This window comes from Saccostrea echinata, unplaced genomic scaffold (assembly GCF_033153115.1).
Source record: "Saccostrea echinata isolate AGI-Se365-2 ecotype Australia unplaced genomic scaffold, CSIRO_AGI_Sech_v1 ptg000009l, whole genome shotgun sequence".
Classification (NCBI taxonomy): domain Eukaryota; kingdom Metazoa; phylum Mollusca; class Bivalvia; order Ostreida; family Ostreidae; genus Saccostrea; species Saccostrea echinata.
The window spans coordinates 20,299,501-20,315,385 of NW_026889758.1; the positions used below are offsets into that span (position 1 = coordinate 20,299,501).

At 34.7% G+C, this 15,885-nt stretch overlaps 1 protein-coding gene across 1 annotated transcript; it reads left to right on the forward strand.

Moving 5' to 3' along the window:
• On the forward strand, positions 1 to 14,628 carry LOC133182520 (calmodulin-A-like). Its single transcript, XM_061317366.1, has 5 exons — positions 1 to 132; positions 2,856 to 2,895; positions 4,025 to 4,168; positions 10,584 to 10,829; positions 14,600 to 14,628. Exons 1-5 carry the CDS (start codon positions 1 to 3, stop codon positions 14,626 to 14,628), a joined length of 591 nt encoding a protein of 196 aa, XP_061173350.1.
• Positions 14,629 to 15,885: the final 1,257 nt, after the last annotated feature.

Here is a 15,885-nt window from a genome sequence, read left to right on the forward strand (position 1 = left end):
ATGTTGAAATCGCGCATTAAGCGACTGAGGGGCATTAGGAAAACCATCTATCCATCTGTCTTCGACAATGCAGAAGTGAAAAAAGAATTAGATAGATTACACGATCAGCATTTACTGGTCCCCGCTGACAAAGTAGGTAACAACGTTGTCTTTTTTTGTAAGGCACATTATTTGATTTGTATTTTTAGAGGAACTAGGACTTAATTCTGCAAGTGGTAATCCAACTTATACCCATAGCTCTCTTTCTAATGAGGAAATTCTTCAAAACCATACGTCAGTTTTAAATATTTTAATATTCCCAACAATCAAAATGAATTTGAATTACCATACCTATACTGGATTCCAAAACTCCATAAAAATCCTTACAAGCAAAGATACATAACAGGTTCCAGTATGTGTTCTACCAAGCCTCTTTCTTTACTCCTCACTAAAATATTTACAGCAGTAAAGGAGAAACTTCACGGAGTACTGTACAACAATATATTTGAGAAGTGGTGTAAATCAGATGTGGATACCTAAAAACTCCAAAGAAATTTAAGAAAATTTGAAATCACAAAATTTTAACAAAATCAATAACATCAAACATCAACACCTATACAACCATTCCCCATGATAAATCAAAGTCCAGGCATTTTGAAATCATAGACAGCTGCTTTTTCAATAAACATGGAACTCGTAAATATACTTAACTTGTAATTGGTCATTTGCAAAATTATTTTGTTAAAAAAATCTGATTGTACTCTGAAGTTGATATCAAAAAGATGATTGAGTTTCTGATTGACAATATCTTTGTAGTTTTTGGAAATCAGGTCTTCCAACAATCTGTTGGAATTCCCATGGGTACCAATTGTGCCGCCTTATTAGCAGACTTTTTTTATATTCATATGAAGCAGAATTTATTCAAAAACTTCTACATGAGAAGAAGAAAACACTTGCTGCGGCCTTCAACTCGATTTAGATATACTGACGACGTATTATCAATTAACAATAGTTACTTCTATTCATATATCGACTCGAGAACGGTCACGGTAGCCTAATCTTAGGGTGCTCGCTTCGTGACTGGGAGGCCCGGGTTCGATTCTCGTTCGCCGCGCTGAGTCAAACCTAAGACGTAAACATAGGTAGTGACTGTTCCTTCGCCAAGCGCCTGGAACTAGAGATGAAAGTCACGGGTCTTTCGGATGAGACCTTAAAAACCGAGGTCCCGTGTCACGGTAGGCGTTGGCACGATAAAGAACTCTCACTGCTCAATGGCCCTGAGTGCCGAGTATAGGTCTAATTTGTCAGCAAATACACCTATCATTAAGTCAAATGCTGACTGACGTTTTTCATACATGTACTAATTGTTAGACTATTATTTGCACACTGAATTGTCTCCGGATTTTTCCGTTTTCCCCGATCATAACAAGGAGCACACGGCGGGTGTGACCGGTCGGCAGGGGATAATCACTCCTCCATGGCACCTGATCTCACCTCTGATGTTTTTGGAAGTCCTTGTTTGCTCTGCTCCCGATTTGTATTGTGAAAATGGACTTTGAGCTTGAATACTGTTCGTTATCTCCATATTTTATTCATTGACAGTGACAAAAGTGAGTAACATAAGTTTCTATACAAGAAACTAACATTCAATACAAATAATAAATAAAATGTCTTATGCAAACAATGTCTGGAGACAAATATTGAAATGAAATATTTTTTAAATAGCAGATTTCTTGTTCATACAAAACATTAAAAAACATACCAAAGGAAATATTCGAAGATCGACACAAAGAGAGCACACCAAGATCACAAAAGTAATATAAATTGCGCATTGTTGAAGACTGAGTAACGCTGAACAAGAGTAAAAAAATATCTGCGGTTTTATATAGTCGACGTCCAAATAAAAAAATTACAATAAATTTTTGCGAGAGACAGAATAAACTTAGTTTATATGAATTTACCTAAAGTAGTTTAAAGCATTGTTATATGGCACTTGTTCTATTGTGATCTTCTTGTTTCAAAAATTGAAGCCATAGTGCAAGTAAACCAACACATATTGAACTGACCCTTTATTTGGATCGATTTCTGGAATACATTTACAAAGAGAAGCTACAGGGGAAAGGACACATTGTGAGATGGTAAGACAAAAATTGCTCTTCTTAATTCTGATATTTGATTAGATTACCTCTATCATTTATAAAATGAACATATAATAGATACGATTTACAAAAAGAAAATGAAGCAAACCGGAAAGGCCAACAGATGTATAATATAAATTTGGCAGAGTTTTTTAAAGATGGGAAAAAGTTAGCTTTTTCTCTTCATAATGCAGTTCTTCACTGCATTGTGAAACCAACGACAATTTACTACGCAGCTGCATTCCAGAATTTTAGAGTAATATTTTTCTGTTGAACACACGAAATTGTCCTACATTACTGGATAAACAAACTCAACTGAAATATGACGTCAGTATCCCTAAAAACATTTTATTGAGTGGTTTCTAACCTTAATAGACAGTTTGATTTAAACATTATACCCCAATTTATGTGATCTTACATGTTACAAACATATATTTTTAGATGAATACTAGTAGTTAAATTCGCTATAGTTTGAATTCTAAACATATCTTTATTGTAAGTTGTATCATGTTGTAAATATTTAGTTTAATGGGTGGAAGTAAATACAAAATTCACAACGTACAATATAATAACCCATTATCATGTTCACAATTTCAAAAAAAAAAAATAAAAATTCACAAGATACACAAGTAGCTGTATCTTTTAACCTCCCTACATCACTGGAGAATCGTAACTTTACACTGAAATGATTATATTAAGTATACATGTTTATTTCAGTATTTCTTTTTCATTTTTTAGAACTCAAAGAGCAAAGAGCTCTCGCAACTGCAGATAGAAGGTAAACATATCAAGATTGTTGTACTATTGGACCTAAGGGTGAGATGAAACTAAAAAAAAATAATATGCAATCTAAAAATACTTTACTCCTAGACTCCTAACAATCAAACAATTTGTATGATAGGAATGAGCAAATTTGTGAAAATCCTGCGGGTGTATCTATTGAAAGTACAGCATTGAAAATTCTCCCTCTTTACTCATGAACATGTACTAGCCTGAGTTTTGACATGACTGTGTCTTTTAATATCTTTTTCTTTAATCATGAAATCTAGTAGCTAAATTTTACTGAACTTGAGTCCAATGTGATATTGAACAAAAACAGTCCTACGAAAAAAAAATATTCCATGTCCCCTAAGTTCAGATCTAAGAAATAGTATTCCATGTCCCCTCAGTCCAGAGTTCAAACCCTAGACAGGGTGTGTTAGTCATATCCTGAAGAACCAAGGACACTTAATTAATGTCTACAGACAGTTATGAGACATACTCTTCATATGGTGATCATCAGGTGATGAAATTCAAAGAACCAAATCAAAATCATACAGCTAGTAAAATAGCAATGTTTTCTCATGGTATTGTTCAAAGCCTGATTACAGGCGGTATTTGTTCCTACCATTTTCGTTAAGAACATACCCCGTTAAATATACTTTCATAGATGTAAAATGCAAAGAACACTCTTCATAAAATTCGAGATTAAAATATATCGTTCTATTTTAATCAAGGCAATCAAAAAGGATTCAGTTAACAAAATCGATTACACCGAAAAGCATAATTATTTCATGTTGCTTCCTTAAATCAAAATTCTGAAGAATTTTTTGTTTGATCAACGCCGAAACTATTACACGGCAGAAAGTGTTTACCGATAAATTCGATACAATTACAAAGAAAGGGGAAACAAAGACATAGTTACTGAGGAGAAAAAGGGGAATTGTCACCTTTCTACACTAACTTGCTTGCATTTGGTTTTTATATTGGCAATTCCAACCTACTTCAACTTAGATTTAATTGACTGTAAAAACGATTAGTCATTTTCAAAAAAACACAAAAATGTATCATTATGAACACAGTACTTCAGTTATGTTTATATAAAAATATTACGTAAATTTTTTTTAAAAATACTTTTTATACTCAAGAAATTCGTGGGGTCTTTAATGCCTGTGACCATGACGGTAATGGAACAGTAGATGCCGGGGAACTCCAAAATGTAATGCAGGCTTGTGGACAAAACCCAACAACATCCGAACTACAAGACATCATTAATGACGTCGACAATGACGGTAACTGTATAAGCTTAATTAACTACTACGATTGGTAATCAGGTTAAAGGTAGTCATTTTGAATTCTTAATACAGTTTCAATATTTTCATTACTGTTAATTCATTACAACTGATTCTGATCAGATGTTAAAAAAATGCACACAAAAAGTTTTAAAATCTTTAAACTTTTGATATTTTCTTTTCAAACGTCAATTTCCCTTACTTATGTAGTAATATACCCTATCACCTGCCTATGGGGTTTTTGTTTCCGAGTTTGCCTCGTTTTAGAAATTGTTCATACGTAGAGCATGCTCTTGCGTATCGAATCAACAAGTTGCTGAAACAAGGATAAACAACAGTCTCGTTTCGAGTCATCATTTCGCAAGTTTTATGGTCGATACAATGACCTTATCAGCAAATACAACTTATCATTAAGTCAAATGCTGACTGACGTTTTTCATACTAATTGTTAGGCCATTATTTACACACTGAATTGTCTACGGATTTTTCCGTTTTTTCCGATCATAACAAGGAGCATAAGGAGGGTGTGACCGTTCCGCAGGGGATAATCATTCCTCCATGGCACCTGATCCCATCTCTGATGTTTTTGGAGGTCCGCGTTTGCTCCGCTACCGATTTGTATTGTTTAAATGGACTTTGAGCTTGAATACTGTTCGTTATCTCCGTATTTCATTTTAAACATTTTTCTGATGCCACAGACATGCTATAAAAAGTCAAACTATAATAACTATAGAGTTTGGACGATAGCTGAGAAAAATGACCATTGTTGAATAAATAAGATTGATTGATTGTATATTTTTTTACGTCCCGTTCAAGAATTTTTCACTCATATAGAGACGTAACCATAAACCGGTGAAGGGCTTCAAATTTAGACCTTTACTCGGCACTTAGGGCCATTGAGCAGTGAGGGTTCTTCATCGTGCCAACGCCTACCTTGACACGGGGCCTCGGTATTTAAGGTCTCATCCGAAAGACCTGCAACTTTCACTTCAACGTGCCGAGTGTCTGGCGAAGGAACAGTTACTACCTATTTTTTATCGACTTAGGTCAGTCGCGGCCGTGATTCGAACACACGAATTTCCGATCTACCGACTGAGTTACCGTGACGGTAGAATAAATAAGAAGGATTGAAAGTAATCCATAAATCTCCGATATATACAGGTTGTCAGTAATAGATACTTGCTGTAAAATCGACGCATTATGTCGCAATCTAACCAGGATCCATATATTTATTTTTAAAGACGCATGCTTAAAAAAGACAGATTTGGCCATTTCTGTTTACATAAACACAAATAATTCAAAAGAGTGGGTCATTGCTCTATTTTACTTAAAGTATATCCTCTACATATGAGTTGAAAAGAGATTTTTTTATTTCAATGAAACACGACACGAAGACCTTGTATATGTAATTATTTTACCATCTAAGGATGAAATTCTTCAAAATCACATTTCAGTCTTTAATACTTTAAATATTCCAGTCAACGAAGTTGATTTCGATCTACCCTTCCTATACTGGATTCCTTAAGTTCATAAAAAATCCTTACAAACAAACATACATTGCAGGGACCAGCAAGTGTTCTATCAAGCCCCTATCTTTACTTCTGAAATAATATTAACTGCTGTAAAGGTACTGTGTTACAGCATAATCTAGAAGTAATGTAACTTCAAAACACTTTTAGAAAGCTTAAAATCGTAATTTTTTTTCAGAAGTTATTAACATCAAAACTTATGACTTTTCTACACTTAATACAACCATTCCTCGTGATATATCCAAAACTAGGCTTCATGATATCACAGACAACTGATTCCTCAACAAAAATGAAACTCGGAAATTTTCATATTTTGTGATAGGTCATTAACAAAAACCACTGATTCTACACAGAAGTAATCTAAAGTTGATATTAAAAGGATGCTCGAGTTCATCATTGACATTAACATTTACGTAGTCTTTGGAGATCAGGTATTCCAACAAAACGTTGGAATTCCAATGGGCACTAATTGTGCTCTTTTATTAGCCGACCTGTTTTTTATATTCCTATGAAGCAGAATGCATTCCAAAACTTGTACATGAAATATATGGAGATAACGAACAGTATTCAAGCTCAAAAGTTCATTATACAATACAAAATAGGAGCAGAGCAAACACGGACCTCCAAACATCAGAGGTGGGATCAGGTGCCATGGAGGAGTGAGCATCCCCTGCCGACCGGTCACACCGCCGTGTGCTCCTTGTCATGATCGGGAAATAACGGAAAAATCCGTCGACAATTCAGTGTGTAAATAATGGCCTAACAATTAGTATGAAAAACGTCAGTCAGCATTTGACTCAATGATAAATTGTATTTGCTGACAAGGTCATTGTATTGACCATAGAACTTACGAAATGATGACTTTTAACGAGACAGCTGATATTCTTGTTACATCAACTTATTTGTCAATAATTTACCTCGTTTTAGAAATTGTACATACGTAGAGCATGCTCTTGCGTATCGAATCAACTGAGAGATATATACCCCGTATGCAGGTGATGAAGGTATATTGCTGCATAAGTAAGGGAAGTTGACGATTGAAAAGTTAAAGTCATCACGTTTATCATAAAGCTTGGTTGTTAGATTACCATTAACGTCTTTTTCAAGTAAAATATCCAAATATGAAACAGATGTGTCAGACTCTGTGGTATCTTTTATCTCAAGTTCACCAGGATATATCGTATCGACATAAGAATGAAAATAGCCATTGTTAAGTGACAATACGTCGTCGATATATCTAAATGTCGAGTTGAAGGCCACAGCAAGTGTTTTCTTCTTTTCACGTACAAGATTTTGGACAAATTCTGCTTTATATGAATACAAAAAAAGGTCTGCTAATAACGGGGCGCAATTGGTACCCATAGGAATTCCAATAGATTGTTGGAAGACCTGGTCTCCAAAAACCACATAGATATTGTCAATCAGAAACTCAATCATCTTTTTAATGTCAACTTCAGAGTACTTGTGTGTACAATCAGAATGTTTTTAACAAAATAATTTTGCAAATGACCAATGACAAGGTAAGTATATTTACGAGTTCCATTTTTATTGAAAAAGCAGCTGTCAATGATATCAAAAAGCCTGGACTTTAATTTATCGTGGGGAATGGTTGTGTATAAAGTTGAAAAGTCGTAAGTTTTTAAGCTGTTGATTTTGGTAAAATCTTGTGATTTCAAATTTTCCAAAAGTTCCTTGGAATTTTTAAGTATCCACATCTGATTTACACCACTTCTCGAATATATTGTTGCACAGTACTCTTGAAGTTCCTCCTTCACCACTGTTAATATCTTAGTGAGGAGTAAAGATAGAGGCTTGGTTGAACATTTACTGGAACCCGCTATTTATTATATACCCAACTGTTTGTCACCAGTTTTACTGTTAAATTCACGCAATCACGTGACAGTGTGATCCGACGTTCCGGATCACCACACTTGTGGTTTTCTGAATCCATATCACCCCTATCTGAAACTGATGACGTAGTACACAGATAAATGACGTTTATATTCTCGCGCATCAAAAAGTTCCTTGACAAAATGGTTTGTTTAATGGATAAAAGTTATGTATATGATCCAAAAAGTTTCCTTTTATTATACTTTGCTAGTTGTAAAGGGGTATATAATAAATTTATCATTATAACAGTAACTTGATCCGAAGTGCCGTATCACGTCTCGTTGACAGGCGCGGATCATCAGATCAAACTCGACGCTTCGCGTCTCGACGCTTCGCGTCTCGTTTGATCTGATGATCCGCGCCTGTCAACTCGACGTGATACGGCTCTTCGGATCAAGTTACTGTTATAATAATCTATATGTATCTTTGTTTGTAAGGATTTTTATGAAGTTTCGGAATCCAATATAAATATGGTAATTCGAATTCATTTTGGTTGTTTGGAATATTAAAAATATTCAAAACTGACGTATGATTTTGAAGAATTTCTTCCTTAGAAAGGGAACTATGAGTATAAGTTGGATTACCACTTGTAGAATTAAATCCAAGTTCCTCTAAAATACATTTAATATAATGAGCCTTACAAACAAAGACAATGTTGTTACTTGCTTTGTCAGCAGGGACCAGTACGTACTGATCATGTAATCTATTTCTTTTTTTCACTTCTGGATTATTGAATACAGAAGGATAGATGGTTTTCATATTGCCTCTCAATCTTTTAATGCGCGATTTTAACATACATCTGATACATTTAATCCATTCTGACAAAGTGTCAAGGTCTTCCTTTTCATGTCTGGCCCATCGCCTGGCGTAGTCCTCTACAGAATCCATAATATTTATGAAATTCTTACGCCAGTTGAAGGATCTGCGTTCCCTAAATTTAGGACCTTTTAAAATTAGTGATCTAAGATCCTCATTATTAACTATATTTACGTCACCAGTAATACCGTGTCCAGCAGGACTATAGTTATAGGGCGAAGAAGAACATGAACACGATGGAGGATTATGTTTCAGATATTCGATATCCAGGCCCTGTAAAGTTTTCTTGTAATTAAAAAGTTTGGAAGCAATAGTCGATGTATATTTGTAGGAAATACAAGGTGTAGTCTTTAACTTGAAATATGGTGGAATACAAGACTGGACCCTTTTGTGATTAAGGATATTACTTATATTAACCGCGTCAATTCCTTTGTTGGCATATTGAAGTTTAAGGAAAAAACGGATTGTTTTAGCTGCATTTTCTTCAGTAAAACGCGGGGGTTTAAAAAGCCTATGATTGGCAATATCCATAACTACAGATCCGAGCCTATATTCTGGTGTCGAGGAATCAAAAAATGGACTTTCCTTGACCTTTTCAAGAAGACTATTTAAAAGTTTCAAAGGGACAGAGTAAAGTTTGGTGCGAATATGATGTAACCCTAACTGTTGATTTACGTAAGGTAGTAATGAATCAAAAGAGACATCGTGTATTAAAGGTTTATTGTAAGACCGATGCCCATGACTACGCTTACGTCTCTGTGTATGGTTAAAAAGTCCCATCACATTTACATTGTTACACTGTGGACTGGAAAGATTTCCAACACTATCGACATTGTCATTACATCCATAGGGAAAGGCTGTCCCTAGCTTTCTTATCCAAAATTCTTCTCGTTGCCTACGGAAAGGTGTACTCAGTGATGGACTGTTTGTGTGGTGGTAAATCTTTTCCAGAATTCTAACTTTCATTGACAAACTAGAATGATCAGGTAAATTAAAATGTTTGTATAAAAGTTGCTGACCCCCATTATTTATCTGAAATCTATGACCTGATGTTCTCTTATTGAGTGATCCCTTGGTTTCACCAACATAAACAAGTCCACAAAGATTACATTCTATTCCGTAGACAACATTAGAAGATTTGCAATTCAGATTTTCCCAAGTTTTGGTACAGAAGAAGAAAACACTTGCTGTGGCCTTCAACACATTCTGATATACCGACGACGTTTTATCAATTAACAATAGTTACTTCTATACATACTATTAAGTCGACTCGATGTCAACAGATTTGTATTGTTTGTAGGTTTTTTTCGAGCTCGATCATTGTTCTTTAGCTTCATCTTTTTCATTACAAAGAAACATTCCCAACTATCGTAAAAATATTTAACTTCCAGTTACAAAACTATCATAGCACAAACAAGATACAAATTACAAATTGTGGCTTAGGGCCTGACTGACGAAAACTTTTTATCTTATAGACTCGGATTTTTTTCTGACAGAATTTTTCATAGCAAGGTACACGCAATGCTTTTAATAATTAAATAGTATAAAAAGTACGTTATGCACATATAAATTAAATTTGATTTTTCTTTGGCCTTCCCGGAAATCAAAGCTATGTACTAAAGTCAATTGTCGAATACTTCTCTTCAAACACTATTTGATCTTTTAAACCAATACACCATTGCCTCTGAGTTTGATCCACATCAATTCCAGTACATGCACTTAGTTCTTAAGGATCCTCTATACATTAATAAAAAGTGCTTTTGGACACTGGCAAAATTATATCATAGGTGTAAATACTGATTCTATCTATTCCATTTTCAATGTATGGAACCTGCCATTTACCCTCAGCAAAATTGTTTAAATACAACATAGTACTGATGAATACAAATCACTGTTGCTTATTTAAAATTAAAGTGTTCATTTCATTCATCTTGGCTTATAAATTGTTTAAAATGTGTGAATTGATTACTTATAGAGTAATATGCTGTAGATTTCAATTTATTACAGTTTAGATCTAAGGGCAGGTCACTCAAACTGCATAAAAATACCATGGAATTAGAACTCTAGTGTGCATTGTATAAATGGTCAATAAACCTGAAACAATCAAATGATCTGGAACTCTTTTGCATGAAAATATTGTTTAAATAATCGCCGTTTTTGTTTTTATTCTTCCTATATAGGAAATGGATCACTGGAATTTTCCGAGTTTGTAAATCTGACAAGAGGAATTTACGAGGATCCAAAACAGTTTGAAGAAGAAATTAGAGAGGCTTTTCGAAGATATGACAAAGATGGCAATGGTGTTATTAGCCAATCAGAATTTAAACTCCTTTTTTCTTCATTTGGAGAAAAGATCTCTGATGAAGAAATGAAAGAGCTATTATCTCGGACAGAAATAGATAAGGAAGGAAACATTAGTTATGAAGGTAAGGATACATAACTATGGAACCAATAGTGGACCATGTAGTTCACTATCGCACCATCTCAAATCGATTTCTGGGTCGATGTGACTATGACACGATGATGTAATGGCCATGACGTGATGCTGCGAATACGATGACGCGACGGTACGATAACGCGAAGGTACGATGACTAAGATGAGATGCGATTGTATGATGTAGCGAAAGCGAGCATCTTTCATCATCGTACCATCGCGTTATCGTGCCACTGAAACATCGTCATCGCATCACTGCACCATAGCTTCATCGTCAATGTGCCGTTATATCATCATCATCGCACCACTGACCCAGACATTGGTGGTCCGATGCTGTAGTAGTAAACAACGTGGCCCTATTAAGATTTTAGACATAACCATTGTATACTACTGTTATATATACTGTAGTCCACTGTATTTGCATTTAATGTAAATTAGCTTCAGAAAAAGGAAAGTCGTTTAGTCACGTCCAATACTCTCAGCACTTACCGTTGCTTGTTTCTTCTGTCTGCACTAGACCTTTTAAACTACTACCTGTAAAATGTCTTACACGATTTATACACCTTTGTAGCAAATGTCACTTAATTTTGATTGTTCAAGAAAACTAAGTCCTCATTGGTTATGGCATTCTACATTTCATTGGGCAGAGAGAGAATATACGAGGGGTTATCAAAAAGTTCGTGGACTGATTACGAATGCCCCCTTACATTCGCATTGCAATACTATGTTCCAGCTCAGTGATCATATCGTACATAGCAAGAACCTCTTATCAATGACCAAGTTGCCTTCAGGGTCTTTGAAATTTATTAATCTTAGTAAGATTTTTAATTTTTTTTTTATCATTTCTCAGTGGACTTTCTCCTGTACAAATAATGACGGAAATGTTTAACAACTGCAGTTGCAAGTAACTCCTTCTTTCCTTCTTTGTCACGTAGTCTTTCGTCTCATATTTTGTGACTTTCGACTGGCATGTTATGATCCTTTCTTGTCCATTTTGTATCTGCGAAAACACAGCTCCGATGACCGTTTCACTTACATCAGTATACAGAATTAACAATCGTGGAAATCAGGATAAGCTAATATACTGTATGTGGGTCAGTTTACTTTTCTCAGACTCATCATATTTTGACACTGGTCCGACTACTAAAATCCATGTCTTTCGAAGTAATTTTATGCAGTAGTGTGAATTTGTTACAAATTCCTTTATAAATCGCCTATTGTAGCTGCTTAAACCTAAAAATAATATCAATTCTTTAACTGATGTTGTCTCAACCCAACTTTTCACCGTTTAGATCTTTTTAGGATCCGTAGGAATCCCTTCTTCCGAGATTGTATGTCCTAAATGCTCAACCATTTTTTCCAAACAGAGTTTATTTCTTTATTTTGAGTTAAAGTTCCACCTTCTCGAATTATGCCATGGACTTATGGAGGGTTCAATAAAACCCCTTTTTTAACAGGTCTAATTGCTCATCTATTGCGTCACCCCCAATGGACTGAAATTCTGCGGAGCCGCTGCTTAATAAGTGTTTTATCACCCGTGTTGATGCTGTTTTACTAAATCAGTTCTACCGAGTCTACCAAGCAAAAAAGTCGAGCAAGTTTTTCTAGAAATTTCTAAAGCTCTTGTCGTTGTTTGCTATGAAAGTGTTTGCTTTGTTCGATCAACAAGTCATGCAAATAAGTTAACTTTAACTTTAAGAGTCTTAAAGACTCTTTTGTAGACTCTTAACTAGTCTCGTCAATGACACTGTCTTCTGACTCAACTTTCGCTACCGCTGTGTTCTTCCGTATAACTTGAACATTTGATGTGATGAACATTCAAATCACTTACAGGAACTTTCTCTTTTATTATATCCAATATTTTTCTTATCAAACTAAGCTCTACGCTGACATATCCATTTCTAGTCTCTGTAAGTCCATCACTAGATATTTTCTCCTTTAGGCGATTATATATTGCATTTTTTACTCTCTCTAAGCTAGGAGGAATGTTGAAGCAGAATTTATTCAAAAACTTACACATGAGAAGAGGAAAGTTGCTGTGGCCTTCAACTTGACATTTAGATATATCGACGACGTATTATCAATTAACAATAGATACTTCCATTCATATGTCGACTCATATATCCCAGTGAACTTAAAATAAAAGATACCACAGTCTTACACATCTGTTTCATATCTGGATATTTTACTTGAAAAAAACTTTGATGATTACCTAACAACAAATGACTTACTTTTCTATCGTCCACTTCCCTTACCTATGTAACAATATACCGTTATCACCTGCGTATGGGGTTTATATCTCCCATTTGATTCGATACGCAAGAGCATGTCCCACATACGAAAAATTTCTAAAGGTGGCAAGCTATTGACAAACAAGTTGATGAAAAAAAGTCTCGTTTAAAACCATCATTTCTCAAGTTCTATGGTCGATACAATGACTTTGTCAGCAAATACAATCTATCATTAAGTCGAATGCTGACTGACATTTTTCATACTAATTGTTAGGCCATTATTTAAACACTGAATTGTCTACGGATTTTTCCGTTTTTCCCGATCATGACAAGGAGCACACGGCGGTCGACACTGAATGCTCACTCCTCCATGGCACTTGGTCCCACCTCTGATGTTTTTAAGAGTTGATGTATGTGCTCTGCTCCCGATTTGTATTGTTTCAATGGACTTTTGAGCTTGATTAGTGTTCGTTATATCCATATTTCATTGCAACTGCTATCTTGTAGCATTCGATTTGTCCTGAAAATATGAGAGAAATAACCCTTTCATTGACTTTCGGCTTCTTCTTACTTAAAACTACTACATAAGCACTAAAGTCATAAAGTCCAATCCAATCACACCATCCACATTCAATTCGCAGAAGTGATGTAGGTTACACCTTAAAGGGTAACTTGAGTTCTGCCAAATACTCTCGGTGGATTATTATTCGCAGTCATTACATCTCTCGGCAGTTTTTCGAATGAGTTGTTCCAAAGATTGTGAACTCAAAGATTCTTGTACAAATTCTCAGAAATAGGAGAGAATGTTGCTCCGGTGTCTACCTCACATTCTGTAACAGAAATAACAAAAACATCCCAGCATCATTTTGTTGTTTACTTATGCCTATTTCACTCTTAATATGCGATTGCTTGGAGAGTTCTCTTGACTTTCGTATGCTCAACTTTTTCTCCGCTTTACAGTCTTTCATGACATGTCCTTATTGTCCGCAGTTATAGCAATCAGCATGTTTCTTCTATTCAGAATTTCGAAGATTTTTTTCAAGTTTTCATTTCGTCGACCTTCTTTGAGAGATTGAGGCTCACTTTTCATAATATCCATGGACTTAGTCAAATCAGAAAGTTTTGAGTACAGAATCTACATCTCTTTGGAAACAGTTCACGGTTTTGTTCTTTGCATTATCTGACTGTGGAATTATAAATCTTGTCTCAGCTAGCTGTCCCTCTGCTTTAAAGACATAGGATACCCAAAAAATTACATTATAGAAATTTGTATAAGAGTTTGTGCAAGCTTAATTATTGCCAAAACACACATTTATCACTAAATTTCCATCTGAAATCCATGATCTTTTTCCCGTTATTAAAGCCAATTTTTCAACAAGGATTGAAATATATGTATACAAGAAAAATACTAATTTATACATGTATAACAGAAAAATTCTAATTAAAAAAGAATTATTAGATATATCCATCGAATAAATTGTTACTGTTTCAATCTTACAAAAATATTTTTTTTTCTTTTTTTCCTTTTCAGCTTTTGCCAAGCTGCTCCTAGGAAGTTAGATAATATTTAATACTGAATTATCGCGCTTTGGTTAACATTTGTTAAAACCAAATTGCAATAGTCAGAAGTCTTTAAAAGAAATGAATTAAAAAAAATTATTGCTTTCTTTTCAAATTATCCGCCATCTTCTATACCCATAAGGATGAAATAAAGATTTATAACTTGTTAATTTTTTCCGTTTTCTACAGATTTTATCAAATAATACGTCTTTTTACGTTCAATAAAATCAATTATTCGTTATTTTAATGACGTTGTGGAGATTTTGCTGGAGAAAAGATGGCGTGTACCCTCTCATTTCCAGCACCTCACTCAGAAAACTGCAGAGATTACAACAGAATGCAGTCATCAAAAATTCACCAGTTAATGCATTATTCACTGGAATGTCGCAGATTGCCGAAGTGGGGGACACTATTGTATCGGACAACTGAAGAACGCTTTCATTCGTTTAGTTTTTTTCCTCAGGAAATTTGTGCATCATTAAAGACTTTGTACTTGTTTTCAACTTCAAAGAACTCCACCTGACAATTCCGTGGTATAGATTTCAATTAAATTTGCAAAATATTAAAAAAAACTATAAAATTCAACATATTTACAGTCTTTTTATTACAATTTAATGTAAAAATTTCAGTCATGACGTTACACATTAAAAAACAAAAACCTGGTGTTACTGAATTAATATAATATTTTTTTCAAACATGTCAATATTGGATATATGGAGTTGCTGAGAAGCCCAATATGTCATACAAATAATGCAATGACGACTGGAGATGGTCATTTTATTCCATTCGTCTTTTTGATTTGATCTTCAATAGGTGCGAGAGACGAATTCCAGAGGACAGACACGGCCAAGGACTCGGCTTATGTCTCTTTATTGGAATCTTAATTTCTACGACTCCAGTCAATCTTCGTGCGCAGTAAAAGTTCACTGAGCATGATACATCTGCATCAGCAGAGTATGTAATCTTTTAATTAGTACATAGATCCCATTTTATTGTAATGAGATTAGCAGAAAGCTGACACGAGCTAACCTTGACAATATGGACGGATAAGAACTGATGATACTTTGTCAGAGAACCATGGCGACTTGCTTATTCAAACCAAATCACAATTCCATATATAAGGTTTTGGGAAAAAAAAAGACAAAGATCTATCATCTTTTGAAAGATACATCGATAAACGTTTAAAAAAATTAATTTTCGTTTCAAATGTCAAAAAAACCTCATTAGTTGATCATTACTATCAAAGCGATGAAAAGG